The sequence below is a fragment of the Ascidiella aspersa genome, chromosome 9 (genome assembly GCF_963924565.1).
Source record: "Ascidiella aspersa chromosome 9, kaAscAspe10.2, whole genome shotgun sequence".
NCBI lineage: Eukaryota > Metazoa > Chordata > Ascidiacea > Phlebobranchia > Ascidiidae > Ascidiella > Ascidiella aspersa.
The window spans coordinates 22,502,010-22,517,045 of NC_139455.1; the positions used below are offsets into that span (position 1 = coordinate 22,502,010).

General features: G+C 32.7%; 1 protein-coding gene across 1 annotated transcript in view; it reads right to left on the reverse strand.

The window, feature by feature from the left end:
• Nucleotides 1–15,036, reverse strand: part of LOC146133626 (uncharacterized) — a 53,284-nt gene that overhangs the window by 35,763 nt on the left and 2,485 nt on the right. The window contains exons 2-11 of the mRNA XM_083396774.1: nucleotides 7,786–7,901; nucleotides 6,907–6,977; nucleotides 4,940–5,050; nucleotides 3,705–3,781; nucleotides 3,207–3,330; nucleotides 2,610–2,778; nucleotides 2,077–2,164; nucleotides 1,808–1,946; nucleotides 1,204–1,266; nucleotides 776–805 (exon numbers count right to left, since the gene is read on the reverse strand). Coding sequence (XP_083252900.1) covers nucleotides 776–805; nucleotides 1,204–1,266; nucleotides 1,808–1,946; nucleotides 2,077–2,164; nucleotides 2,610–2,778; nucleotides 3,207–3,330; nucleotides 3,705–3,781; nucleotides 4,940–5,050; nucleotides 6,907–6,977; nucleotides 7,786–7,901 — 988 coding nt within the window. The remainder of the gene's footprint in view (nucleotides 1–775; nucleotides 806–1,203; nucleotides 1,267–1,807; nucleotides 1,947–2,076; nucleotides 2,165–2,609; nucleotides 2,779–3,206; nucleotides 3,331–3,704; nucleotides 3,782–4,939; nucleotides 5,051–6,906; nucleotides 6,978–7,785; nucleotides 7,902–15,036) is intronic.

Genomic DNA, 15,036 nt, shown 5'->3' on the forward strand with positions numbered 1-15,036 from the left:
AAAGATTTTATGCCATGAAGGCTTTACAAATTGTTAACTTTGTACTAAACTAATAATGTCATATACGCTTTTGTTGTTTATGAGCTTATTCTATGAAGAACTCAAGAAAATAAAATAAACAGGCAATCACACACATAACGAAATACATATTTGCACAAAAAACATGCCCCAATAAAAAAAGAAGCATAGCAGTTTATCTGCAAATGTATTTTCCCGTAAAGCACAAAAAGAAACCTAAAGTTAAACACCAGCAAAAACACCTAACTGGCAAGTAAGCTTTGTATGGGCAATAATTTTATATTTGATAGCAAAGCAAAGCATTTTGCATCAAGAATGGAGCAAAAACAGGAAACAAACATGTCTTTAGTGCAGTCTACTAATTTTAATTTGGTGATATATATTATATACATAGTGCTGAATAAACATTTATTCCACTGAATAATAAGTATTTTTGGTAATCTTTTAAATAACGGAATCTAACATTCAGATTTGTGTTTCAAAACCATATTAATTTCAAAAAGTTGTTGGTTAAATTGTTATTCTGTTCAACGTACTAAAGTTATTGTTCAAAGTTTGCAATTTTTTTTTGTTTTTCAAAAAATATAAAACAATGTTTGATAAATCAGAATAAAAAACCTCAAAATATATTCACTGTCAATCGCGATGGATTGTCTCCAGCATAAACATGCAAACACAAGGGTGACACAACCGAAAAAAAAAACATTTAGCGAGCATTATTATTCAACCAACCGGCATCAGCCAGGCATTTCTTTACCTGATAGTCGTCCTGCAGAATCAGCAGTTCCTAGTGAGACGCACAGACAACAGCAAGGTTCACAAATTCACCCAAAACTACTACGGGACAAATGTCACCAGACAGACAGGGCACAACGATTTTTGAAGACCAAAATATAATTACTGGTGCTAGTAAATTTGTTTGACAGTTTAAAACCTTTCTATACATTTTTTATAAAGATTGTTTTAATGGTTAAAATAGGTAGAGCATAATTTCTTGAGTCATTTTTATTATAGACCAATTTATTACTCTTTTTCAATAGTTTGCTAGTAAAAATATTGATGCTACAAACAGTAACTCTACACATATATTTGATAAAGTTCATATTACCCAATAAAAAGTAAACCAGGACGAAAACATTTAAAATACAATCGAACAGCAAACCCACCATATAGAACATTTTTTACCTGGTAAGCAGATTGCGATTCATCTTCTTGGGTTTGACTTAGCTTTAGCTTTGACTCTGTATCCTGAAAATTACTTTTTTTTTAATTTTTTAATTTTACATTTAAAACTAAATAATCGGTAAAATAGAAGAAGTAACTTTGTCATGCACTAAATTTTATTGCCTGTTTCCAAAAAAATATATTTCTAAATCAAAGTTAAATTAAAAATATAAACCACAATAACATATAAATGAATAACATTTTTATTTAATTATTCGTCCCAATTATAATCAGTCACCAAATTATATTTTAATAGCGCCAAGACAATGTTGTGAAATCAAACTTAATACAGGGCCTCTCAGTAAAAAATCACTTTTTAATTTTTACAATTCTTAGGGTATTTTATTTTATTAATTGGTCTAAATTATAATGGGCAAAAAACTTTATTAAAAGGCCTGTTTATAAAAAAAATAGAACTGCACAATATTAATTTACAAATAGAAATCTCAATAAGATAAATGCCTCATTGCCTTTTTACCTCTTTTTAAATTTTTTATTTTTTTAGATTTTTTAAAGGCCACAAACTCTTGACACAATGATTCTCCGTAAAAATAAAAAAACAAACCTTGAGCAGACTTCTCAGGTTTTCAGCTTCCTTCAGAAGTGGTTTAACTTGCTGCTTGACAATATTCTGTTTCTCGTCATTCATCAGCTCAATCACAGTTTGTTTGGAGTTCAAACTCTCCTTAAGTTGTGTAATAGTACTGCATGGGAAAAATGGCATTAATCGCACCAAAGTTATTCCAAGTTATGCGAGGTAAAATTGGGTAAATAATTTCAGATTTTTATACAAATAGGATTTTTAAATTTATCTCAATTGTAAACTTTTCCTACCTGTCTTTCTCCTTAATGTCATCATTAAGAGAGTCAATTTGACCTTCCAAATGTGAACACTTGCGACTTAAATCCTCAGAAGTGTTATCTAAAAAAGACCATATAAATTTATAAAAAATATAATTAAAACCAAATAGTTAATGTGAAACACATCTTTAAAACAACGGTATTTAATATTATTGGCACATAGTTTAGCAAAGCTAATTCAATTTGTGCATAAAAATATTATTAAGTGAATTGTAATGATCGTTTTTTAACAAAAATATAATTAAAACAACAATCAGATTAAATTGTTTAGAGCTTTTTTATTCATAGTATTTTTGAGTACAGTACAGTTGATTCGAAACGGGCATATATTTAAGCGCAACATTTATTAAGATTCAGAAAAACTATTGCAAATTTACAGCTCGGAAACTCTTGGTTGGCCTAAATGTGTGCAAAATCCTCAAAGGCTAAAATAAATGTCTGCATTTGGCTAAGGCAAGAAAACAACAGTCTTTAAATTAGAATAAAAATAAAAAAATGCTCCAAACCTGGCACAGCATTTTGTAGTTGATACTGAAGTTGCTCTTTCTCCTTAATCTCTTCCTCCAATTGTTCATTAAGCTCATGGTTTTCTTGGTTTGCCTCCTCAAGCTGAGAGCGGAGTTTCATCGCTTCATTTAAACATTCTTCTGCATCCCGTTTGGAGGCAAGAAGATCCTGCAGAAGTAAAATAGAAAAATCAATTGTTATTAACATTGGTGTATTTGCATGACTGCGTTTTTTGCTGTAAAATATGCAAACACTGGTATCGCAAAACACGTTTTGAACTTTAACAGCCTTTTTATAATTGATTTGACGACAGGGTGGCAGATTAAAAGTAAGTAACAAGCTATTTTTCAAAAACAACATGCTAACGATAACTTAAAAGTGTACCCAAGGAAGAAGTTAACATTAAAACCGTTGAGAAGCTAGCAAAAAAAGAAAAGAAAAAGTGATGCACAGCTTTAATTAAAATAAAATAATTTTTTTAGTGTTGTAGTCCAAAATTGGATCACAAATAATAAGGTTTAGCCTCAAGATAAAATTTTGCATGTTTCTGAAGATAAAAAGTAGAATATGTGAAAATGTAAATAAGACAAAAAAACCTTTTCAGCTTTTTGTATCTTGTCGTTCATAAGCTCCCTCAGCTGCATCACTTCTTGTTCTGCGTCGTTTCGCACCCTACGAATCTCTGCAGGGCCAGCCGTGTCCATGCTCGCAACTGCATTACTACAATTGAAACATTAAATCAAAATCTATCAATCCAAAGTCGTTTTTAAACCAATTTTAAATGAGGGAGAATGTTCATAACAAGCGAAGGGTTGCTTTCAACACATTTAATACAGCATTTTACAGCTGGTTCCTGCATAACCTATGACAGTCACCTAATTTAGCATACTGGTTGAAAGTCACATTTCTAATTAAAGCCTACAATGATGACATAAAAATTCAGGAAATATTTCTAAAATGTCGCTTTGTTTTGTAAATAACAATAAAACATTTTTTATCAAAAAAATCGAAAATTTATTTAATTAAATTACTGATTCAACTAAATATAAAAATTTGAGACATAGTTTCAGTAAACTTGTAATTTGTTGACTTACGATGCTTTCACAAGAAGATCATTTTTATCTTTTAATTCCCGCCGAAGGCCTTCGCAGTCCACCTTCAGTTCAATGTTCTGCATAAACATTAAACATAATAAATACAACCAAGCATATGATTAAATCTTGTATGGGCACAAACCTGAAATATCTTGCCAATGTTAACTCTGTTATGAACTGACATTTCCATTACTGAGATCAAACAGTAGCAATAAAAAAATTAACTTAATACTGTTTATCCAAACATGATCTTGAATAAAAAATGTGCTTAAATGAGAACTCATTTCGCACCAAAACATTTTAAAGAATTTACACAACTAAGGAAACAAATTTAGTGGCTTTCGCATGCCTTATCTGCTATCTATTTGTTTGAAAATACACTATTCAAATCAAGGTGGTAAATTTAATTCACTTGTTTTTAGCGTAAAACTAGTCCAACTACCCACTATTTTGCCACCAGTGAGCATTAGCTTTATTTAAGACTAGCATTTTTTCTGCACACTACCGCATAGCTTTAGCAAAAATCTAACGGCAAAAGCAAAATTCTTCAGCAAAACAAAAACTTTTCATGAACAATTTTGAACCAAAATCAAAGTAAACATCCCAAAAAAATCAGAAAAATATTATAATATTCTCACAAGGTTTGAAAATGCCACATTACAAAATCAGCAAAATTTCGCGGCTAAACTACACAGTGGTGTCATTAGGACGAGTGAGCAAAAAACTACATTGTCGCGTCTCTAACAACGCACAGTTGTGTGCATAAGACAAGAGGAAGAAGCTGTTTGAGACAGTAAAAAGATAAATGTGAAAGTGATTGTTTGTGCTTCATTTGTGTTTCTCTGGTCCTAGCAAGCTTATTAGATGTTGTGTCTAAACTTGCCCAGTGCAGCGGTACCAGAGTAAGGGAAGACAACGGTGGAGAGACGTCCTTCGCCAAACTTATGTTTACCTTTGACAAACAGAGAGTGAAATCCTGGCCTTTTCCTCAGAGCTTTAATGCACACTTGAAACCAGCAATAAAAGTAGTAAAGCAATCAAGTTTACGACTATGAGGTGGTTTTTAAAGGGATTCACTTCCCCATACCATTGTATGTATGTTAAATATTTATTAAGATAACTGATTAAGTTTAAACGCATTGATAAATATGACAAAACATTGTTTCTATTTGAAGCACATAGGATGCACTAAATTAAAACTATAAAAAAACTTTTTATTGGCTTTTGTCACCCACCATTCGGAGCAGTTGTTCGTGGTCCCCGTCAAACTGTTGTTGCATTTGTTCTTCCATGTAAAATATGCGAAGCTTTAAACTGAAGTTTTCTTTTTTCAGGTCAGATATTTGCTGCAAAAAATAAAAACAATAATTAATAGAAATATATAGATATACACGTAAAGTTTTAGCAGTGTATGTATCCGCTAGTTAGTTGCGCTACATGTTCAGGTCAAACTAAAGGCTTCATTGTCAAATTAAAAAAAATATATGATAAAGATATTTATTTTTGGGCAATATTAAATTACCTGAATTATAATTTTGTTTTATCGAGCTAAAGTTGATGATCACTTTGGGAAATTAATTAAAATATTTGAGGAATTTTTATACTAATATTTAAAGTTCAGTTCTGAAGTAAAATGACATTTAGGAAAAAAAATCAGTCCCTTAGGTACCCTGCTTGTCTGTCGGGGAACCATTAGAAAACCGCTTTATTTTTTTATTAAAGTTTTTTTTTAATTATAGGTAAATTATAGGGTTGGCAAGCCTGTCAATTGACCGGTCAAATACGGTCAATTGACCGGTCAATTGACCACACTTTATTTAACCGGTCAAATACTTATATTGGATTTAAATGTTGTAAATTTTTTAAGAGTTGTTTTGTGATTTGAGTTTTAAATAATCTTGATTGTAACTTTTTTAAAGAATTCAAATATAAAATTGTAGGGTTTACCTGATGCAAACACAGGTTCTGTGGTAATCACAAAGTGTTTGTAATAGCAAAGTAGATTTATTTTGTTTAGAATAAGTACACATATATCATGAATTGCGTTTGTCATAAAAGAAAACACTAGTTCCAGTGGTGGGATTCAGCCGGTTCGCACCGGTTCTATCGAACCGTCCCACGAAATTTTATGAGATCAGCGAACCGGTTAGCAGCATTACTGGTTACTGTCAACAGATTTTTGCATCTTATCTGATACTCCGAATTTTGAGATCCAAGTAGCTCCCGTGTTTGTTTTTTTCATAATGTACAATGGTTAAGTTCTCAAGTAAAAGTTATACATTGTGTTAATTTTTTATAATTATTTTGTTTTGTTTTGTGATTGTTTGTCTGAAAATTGAATTGCTACGTCATAAGTACAAGTAAAAAACGCTGCTTTTCAATGTGGCTGTTATATAGCAGTGATGGGATTCAGCTAGTTCGCACCATTTGCTGGAACCTGGGGTTGCACCCAGTTTTTGCAACTACTTTAATCTCAAGAATAGGTTGTTAGATAGTTTGGTTTATAAGAATGTGATAGGAAAAGAAGACGTTGTCTTCATAAAACGAAGTTCTGTCGTATATATAAAAATTATCTATTTACTGCCGAAAAATAAGACTTTTTGTAACAGGACCGTTTAAAATGTGACTTTTGCGATAGAAACTGCTAACAATAAAAATGTTTCCCACCACTGGGTATACCACAATCTTTTTTACTGATGCATTTATTTGTTGTAAAATTTCGTTAATAAACTTGTTGGCTTTACTTCGTGGTTGTAGTAATGGTAAAAGTTACTACAATACTGCTATAGTATTGCTTGCAAGATGGGCATTGTTTTGCAAAAATTCTTATTGATAATAAAAAAATAATTGTTTTTGTTTTGCAAACTATTGTACTTAAACCAAAATGTTCATATATTTATTTACAGTTAAAATCAAGGTTTATTTTTAACTTTAATTGCTTTTTGATTGTGTGTATAGTATTTGACCAATATTTGACCTATTTGACGAGTATTTGACCGGTCAATTGACCGGATTTTATTTGACCGGTCAAATGCCCAACCCTAGTAAATTATATTAAATTGTTTATTAAACAACCTATACATCATTTGTTAGCGAACAAAGCAACATAGAAGAACAAATTAAGAATGAAATATTGAAGTTGTACTAAATAGTTTCTACAAAAATGAAGCACCTAATACTTATTTATAGTGACAAAACTTACAGTTCCATAATCTTTCATCATGTGACTCCCACCTCCGACTGGAGACATCTTATCACCAACTACTTTCAGCGCTAAAATATTAACAAAAAATAATTGTACATTTGAAATAAAACACAGGATATATGTTCATACAGATACAAGTATAAACAACGATTGACAATGTTTTTTTTGTCTTACATCGATAAATTTATTCTTTGCTTTTTTCTTTAAGAACTGTATAAAACTTTGGAAAACTATTTACCCGAACAACAAACTAGTCCAAGTTGACATATAATCAGTAATCATTAGGGCGATTATTTTTTGACCTGTCAAAAAAGTCAAAATTTTGTTAAAATTTGCATGTTACAAATTTTGACAAGTCAAAATCAAATAAAAATGCACATAAATTGTTTATAAAATTTAAATAAAGTCATTTTAACTGTTTATATCTTAATTAGGGCTATATTCAGCATAAAAAAAGCGTGAATAACGACGTCTAGGTTATTTAAATCAATCTATTTCTAACAGGTCAAAATTTTGTCAAAATAAATTATTTTTAGGTTAAAATTTCTCAATTTTTAGGTCAAAAAATAATTGCCCTAGTAATTACTAATGGGCAAGAATAAAACACTGTTAAATAGCCTATCAGCACTTCTGAGACTTTTTACCCAGCTAACATGTAATTTAAGTGATTTCCAAAAAAAATATTGAAATTATGCAAAACTTGGAAACTTAAATCTAATATTATATCAAATCAACAAATAATCACATATTGGAGAAAGCGTTAAAGAGCGATATGTTCAAATAGCCACTTCATAAAACATTTCATATCTATAAGCTTCACTTGTAGCCATTAGGTCTGACTTAAACAAATCTATACTTAAAAGTGTTTTTTTTTACCCGGAGGATAAAATCCACCCTGGTCATTCCTTGGTGTAGTTGGTTCATTTGATTCTCTGCCAGATTTCAGTGGGCTCGCAAATCCAGAAAAGTCAGGGAACTGGGACATATTCACACTAAAAAAAAAAATTTAAGATTGAAAACCAAGTTTTGAAATATTATTTTCTTAAATTGTTTTCAGCCAACTGACTGACAACAAATTTCTCTAAAAATAAAACTTTTAAGACTAACATTAAAATTAAAGCATTTTGGAATTTTTTTTCAAGTAAAGATAAAAAATACTGTCCAAAATAATATACAATTCTACACAAAACTTCTCACATTTACTCAGGAATTTAGAAAAAATGGCTAATATTCGAAAACCACATCTTATATTGTCCTCATAAAATACACTGTGGTTGGAAAACTGTCAGCAAGTGTCAAAAGTTGAGTTTCAAGTGGCACTGAGCATATTTCAAGTGCCATTGATCAATTGGTTATACTCCACTTTCCTAAGTTTTAAGTGGGTGTCAATTATATAAAGGAACTGGCATTGAAATCAATAGAATGCAAATTGAAAAAGTCTACAATTGTTAAAATACTTTTTAAATAATTGAAATCAAAATGTTGCAAAATTAGATCTTATTTTTTTTTTCAAGAATGGCTGTGTTTTTGAAATTATATACATAAGTGTAACTAATTTCAAAAACTGTTTCATGTTTATTTCCGCTATTGCTAAAATAAGGTATATATAAATAATTATTAATGTATATATAATGCAGATTGCAATTTTTTTAATGTATCTATTAATTACCAGAATAAAATTACAAATATTAGGTTTGGAAAAATACAGAACTCTAATTTCTCTTTACAGATTAAAATAACTAATAATTTACCTATCTTTTGTAAACATAAGTGGTGATAAAAAGCCTTTTCTGAAAAACCATCTTTAAACACAGAATGCAAGTATTTTATCTAAACACTAAATGCTAATTCTCAAATGCAGTTGCAAAATTAGGCAATATTTTGAAAACTAATTTAAGAAATTGAGACAATGTTTCTGTTCTAAATTTGTAAAAAAACATGCGAATAACCAAAATAACTTAATTTATAAAGTAACACTCATAGGAATGTTTACCTTCAAACAAAATTTAAAACAGCAAAAAATTAATAATCTTTGTCAAACAACAAACAAAAAAATCTAATCAATTGACCAATTTTCTTAATCTACAACATCCCACACAATTTTGCAACGTACTACATGCAAATAACCCAATTCAGAATAATTGCTGCTGTATGACTAACAACAAATATGAGACACGTCAACAGTTTTTTGTCACAAACTAAGACATTATAATGTAAGCTGGATTACAATTAGCTGGACATAGCTTTAACTGTTTGATGTGATATTAAGGCATTGTGATCAGATTTCATTTAAAGGGCAATAGAAATAATCCTGTATCTTCAAACAGTTCATGATTTATTTCATGTTATGCCCCTTAACCCACAAAGGAAAATAAAAATTGTATAAGGATTAAATTTAAGTACATACAAGATATAAATAAGGGAATCATATTTTTCCTAATTTAGAAGATTTAAACTAACTCTTGGTTTTGCTAATGTTTTTTTTTTCGAAGTTGACACCCTTACTACAGTTCTAGGTTTACCAATCATATTCAGAATTCATTACCATATTATTATTACTTCTAAAAAACCTGTATCTAAAGCTTATGCACGTATCTGTTGCACTGCCAGTATTACACCATCCACACAATGCATATTGCAACATAACTTGGTGCTAAAAATACCAACCACACCACCCACAATAATGCAATTCACAAAGCATTAGGGTTGGCTAACAAGACAAGGGCAGATATTAATAACAGCCAACAATATGACCCTTGGGATAGCCGTGTTCAACTGCATTATTCATATCCATCAAGTATTGGATGAGGACCAACAAACAGACAACCAAAATGCTTGCAATGTGACATAATCTATGGGGAATTGGTTAACAGTGGCCTAGGTTAACAAAATAAAAAAGTCTATGAAATAAGCAAATTTGACTACCAAAAACATCTTGGAAAACCTCTAAAAATAATTCCACAAAAATTTTGATTTTTTTACACAAAATGTTTTTAACCCACTAATTGATGACATGTTAACCGTAAACATTCATAAACCTTTAGCATTAACTGTTCAATAACATACCTAAATATAAACAACAAAACAATAGCTATCAATATCTGTTAACTACCTCATTGTACAGCCACTTCATAAGTTCTATCAAACTTCATTATCTGAAAAAGTTTACTTAAAAAGTTGTCTAAATTGCTCAAAAAAAGTTTTATGAACCAACAATAAGTAAATACCAGTTTTAAAATCATATCCAAATACTACTTGTTAATCCTTTAAAATCTTGACTACCTTGGTTTTACAGGTTTTTCAATCCAGGGCAAACTGTTGGCCAAACATCAAAACACTTCTAATTGTTTTGAATGACAGGTCCATACGTTTCAAGTAGGACATAATTATCACAAAACCACACCTGCAGGTCTGTAAAATTAGGCGCGTTTTCCAAAACGTTCACAAGCTCAATTTCCTCTCAAAAATTGGCAAACTTTTCAACTCACCTTTTTCTTGCTTCGGTCCAAGACTTTAAAAATGGAAACATCACACACAAAAAAATAATCACAGTAATTCCAAGCTCAGGTTAGAATCCAAAGTCCGGTAGGGTACAAGTCCAAAAATGACAGTACTTTTTCGGGTTCAAACAGTTGCTATTTTAGCCGGCTTCTCTTCATAGTTCGGCATCAATCAGCACAGCTTAAACAACATGGGTTTGAAATGTATAATCCCGAAAGTCTTTGGCCGTTTTCGCCCGCACACAGAAAGTGGAGTTCAACGGCGTTCAAACAGCAGAGCAGCAGTAGACAATCAACTTTCAAAGCTTGCTGACAGATGTAGTGTTGATTCAAGGCCCGGGGATAATTACGCGACTTCTTTAGCACCTTTTTGTCTCTCTTTTCGCCAACCTTCAATTCCCTAAGGCCGTTTATAATGGTAGACGTCCAGCGTTGAAGCAAGGCCTCGCGAAAATCGTCAGTTAGGTGTGATGTGAGGCAGGCAGGGCACAGCGCTAGTGACTAAAGCGCAGAGTGGCAAGCTACAATTTTCGCCGCCGCTCAAGTAATTACGACGCTACTAGGAAATGAAAACAAAACATGAGACGACGAGTCAAAGCTAAAGCCAGACTAAAAGCAATCGATTATGGGCGCAGGTCTAGAATCCCGCCAGAACGAACATTATTTGGGTTGGGGTGCAGGTAAGCAATATATTAAATAATAATACTTGACCCACCCTCACCCAAACACTAATCGTCACCCTAATCCAAATATTGTGCAGAAAGAAGTACTTCTTAGTTGCAAGCTCAGGCGCTGGTCTAGAATCCTACCACAACGCACATTATTTGGGTTAGCGTCTGGGTATAGGTTAAGCAATATTATTAAATAATAATAATAATACTTGACCCACCCGCACCCAAACACTAATCGTCACCCTAACTCAAATATTGTGGCTTTCTTTATTAATTCCTTTAACACCGTGGTAGGATTCTAGACCTGCGTCTCGACTATGTTCTTCAATAAGGCGAAACTCGTACAAACGCGTTATGAATATTGCATTGCGGCAGAACTGAGGTTAAGTTTCGTCGAACGTTTTAATCACAAATTCTCCCAAACAGAAATGAAAACCGAACGCGTAATATTGACGATTGCGTTAGGCCCGCGGCTATCCACTCTTTATTACGTCACAAAATTGACACGCAAGGCGTCTCGACTTGGCAGCCAACTTTTGTGTTTTTGTGAGGGATCTTGATTGAAAAACGACCTCTGACAGGAACTGTAGCGTGGTCAAATATTCGCCGCACTTTTAATGAATCTGACGCCTTTAGAAATTCCACAGCCGCTGGGTTAAGAATAGGTACGCTGACAGCAATTCTGGGCTGAATAACATAATATTTCTTATTTCGCCACGTCATTAAGAAGCTGATAAAAAAATGTCACGTTTGATTGTAGCAAACAGCGAATGATCGAGCGTTGATTTGGCTCGAATATTTACTATGGGCTCTTGAAATGTTTACTATACCCTCTAAAATCTCGCGTGCGGTTTATTTCTTGGGGGGAACGCTATTTAACCTTCATAGAACCTTGACAACACCTTTATTGGTTTGATTATTTGACGTGCGAAGTTCAATTCGAATATACTCAACACACAAATTATTCAGAGTTAGACAATATCGCGTAATGAGAAATTTTCAACGATTTGTAAATGTTTCTAATAGTATACATGAACGCCTTGTAAAATACGCTGCGGTGGCCGTTCGATTGTACAGTATAGCTCCTTAGCGTTAAACAGTATCAAATAATAAAAAATGTTCAGGGATTTTCAAAGCTTTGTAATATATTCAACATTAACCCCTTTTAAAATACGCTGCGGTGTCCGTATGATTCTATAGTGTTAAGGCATAAAAACAATTGAGTGAATTATAACTTGAAGACGACCCCAGTATACAACGCAGTCGGGTTTTGCGACAGAAGCCAATTGAATCTTCATAAGCCATCTATCTAACCAAATAAGGTCTACGAAGTTCAAAGCTTTTTCTCTATGAATGAGTCGTCGTGTTGCGAAACCCTTGAGAAAACTTCCTTGAAATAATAATAATGCTTTGAGGAAGTAATATGGGGACTTAAAATATTATTTCGAGGGAAACCATAACAGTGTGACATGCCAATAAAAAAGTTTTCGATAAAAATGACAATAATTTATATTTTGCGCAACCTTCAGTTGTTTTTTCCAAAAAACACATTTTATTGATACATTATCTCCTTTATAACGAACTACGCGTTTACTAAGTTGGTAAACAACACATTTACCTAAAGATAGACTGAATAACTTGCTACTGTTCAAAATACGATACAAGTTCAAAAAAGTTTGTACGAAGTTAGAAACAGCGTTTTAACAATTTCAAACGTATATCACCTAGTTTTTAGCTCGCATGAAGGGATTTGATATTTTTCCTCTACGTCTGACCATGACACTCAACAATTATTTTGTAGAGATGGGTTTTGGCAACTTATTTTTCGCTAACTATACAAAAAGTCAACATACCTATTTTCCGAATACCTAAGGCCAAACGTTTAAAGTTTAAAACGAATCAAAAAAAACGGAATGCCAACTATAAAGTTTAAACGAATCAAAAATATCACCTAGTTTTAAGCTCGCATAAAGGGAATTAATGTTTTTTCTTTACGTCTGACCACAACACTCTTTTTTTCGCACAAAATATTGTAAAGATGGCTTTTATCAACTTTTTTCTGTTAACTATACAAAGGTCATTCTACGCATACCTAAATTTGTAAACTTTAAAGTTTAATTGACTCAAAAAAATACTACCTAGTTTTATGGCTCGCATAAAGGGATTTGGTGTTTTTCCTTAACGTCTGACCACAACACGCAAAAAATATTTCGTACAAGATAATGCCGAGATAACTTTTAGCAACTCATTTTTTGCCAACTATACAAAATAAGTTATTTTCCGCATACCTAATTGCAAACGTCTCAAAAATACTAGCTAGAAAAAATACTAGCTAGTTTTTAGCTCGCATAAAGGGATTGGGTGTTTTTCCTTTACGTCTGAACATAACACTAAACAATTATTTCGCACAAGATATTGTAGAAATAGCTTTTGGAAACTTATTTTTCGCTAAATATACAAAACGTTATTTTCCGCATACATAATTGCAAACGTTTGAAGGGTATGATTAAAAAAAACATCACCTAGTTTTAAGCTCGCATTTAAATGTATTTAATATATTTCCTCTACTTCTTACCACTACACTTAACAATTATTTAACACGAGTTATAGTTTTGGCAACTTATGTTTGATAACTATACAAAAATTATTTTTCGCATACCTAATAGAAAACGCGGGTGGTGCCAAAACAAGGACAAACAACGCCCAATGGGCTCCAAATCTCGCGATAACAACAACATATAGACAAAAACTAGAAGCAGTAGCAGCAATCCCCACAGCGCATTAACGACTCTCGCTTGGCGCAGAGCTACATAAGGTAAGCGACCGCCGACAACTGGTCGTTCCTTCGTTCCTAGGCTCAAACGTCACTCGTTAACGCTTCTCAAATCCCCAGGAGGTTACGGCGACTATATTGAGATGCCCTCATCGCGCCATTTCCTCGCTTGCATATTGCATATGCATGGCTTGTCTTGTCTTGTGTACGTTGCGTTTCTGCGACAAGGCGGCACCGGAAAACGGCGTCGCGCGCGACTATTGTGACGTCATAGAAAAGCTGGAAACGAATTAAGGCTCGCGAAATGCTTTTCAGTGTTTTTGCCCGAAACCACTTTGGTATTTGAATTTAGTAAAAGGAAATAAGCACTTTTTTACTTTGTTGAAACTTTTCCTTAACTTGAACAGCTTTGCCTCCTTTATTTCATAATTATAATAAAGGTACGTAACTACATTGTGTGAACCTTTTGCTGTAAGACATAACCAAATTGTAGTTTTTTCGTTATCTGTGCATTGACGCTATTGTAGTCAAAAGAAAATTTAAATGCCAGCTATCAAAATTTGCATGCGGTGAATAAAATTTGCAATTAGAACCGAAATATTGATTTTGTTGGATTCGCGTCGCCGGGAACTGACAAAACAGTTGTCAATCAACCAACAAAGCCGATCGTCATACACGAAAACAAACTGGTATCGACGCTGATTTTGATTTAAAAGCGCCGTTTTCTTAAATGGTCCTGGGGGCAGAGTAATAAGAACGGGTTTTTTCACGGGAATGTTTAGTGCAGTTAGCGGGTGCGAGTGTGGCTATAAAAACTTCCGACTTGTCAAAAGTTTGCGCTCATCGACATTCCACTGTCTTTATTTATAGCGGCAATTTAACTTTCTGACACGTGGTGTAAATCTCAGCGTGTGTGGCACTTGTTATTGACAAGCTGCGCTTTGTGCGTATTTTTATAACACGCATTGCACAACTATATACCTTTTAACCTTGACTGAGTGTTGTTCACTTACACCTGTTAAAAAAACAAAACAAAGGGAAATGAGGCGCCAACAAAGTTTCTGGTCTAAGAAAACAAAGTGTCAACTGATAAAATCGACATTTCGCTGTTTACAAACGTTCAGAAATACCTCATGCCATCATCGTGTAGTTTTACACTGTCATCTGTGTTGAAAAACTCATT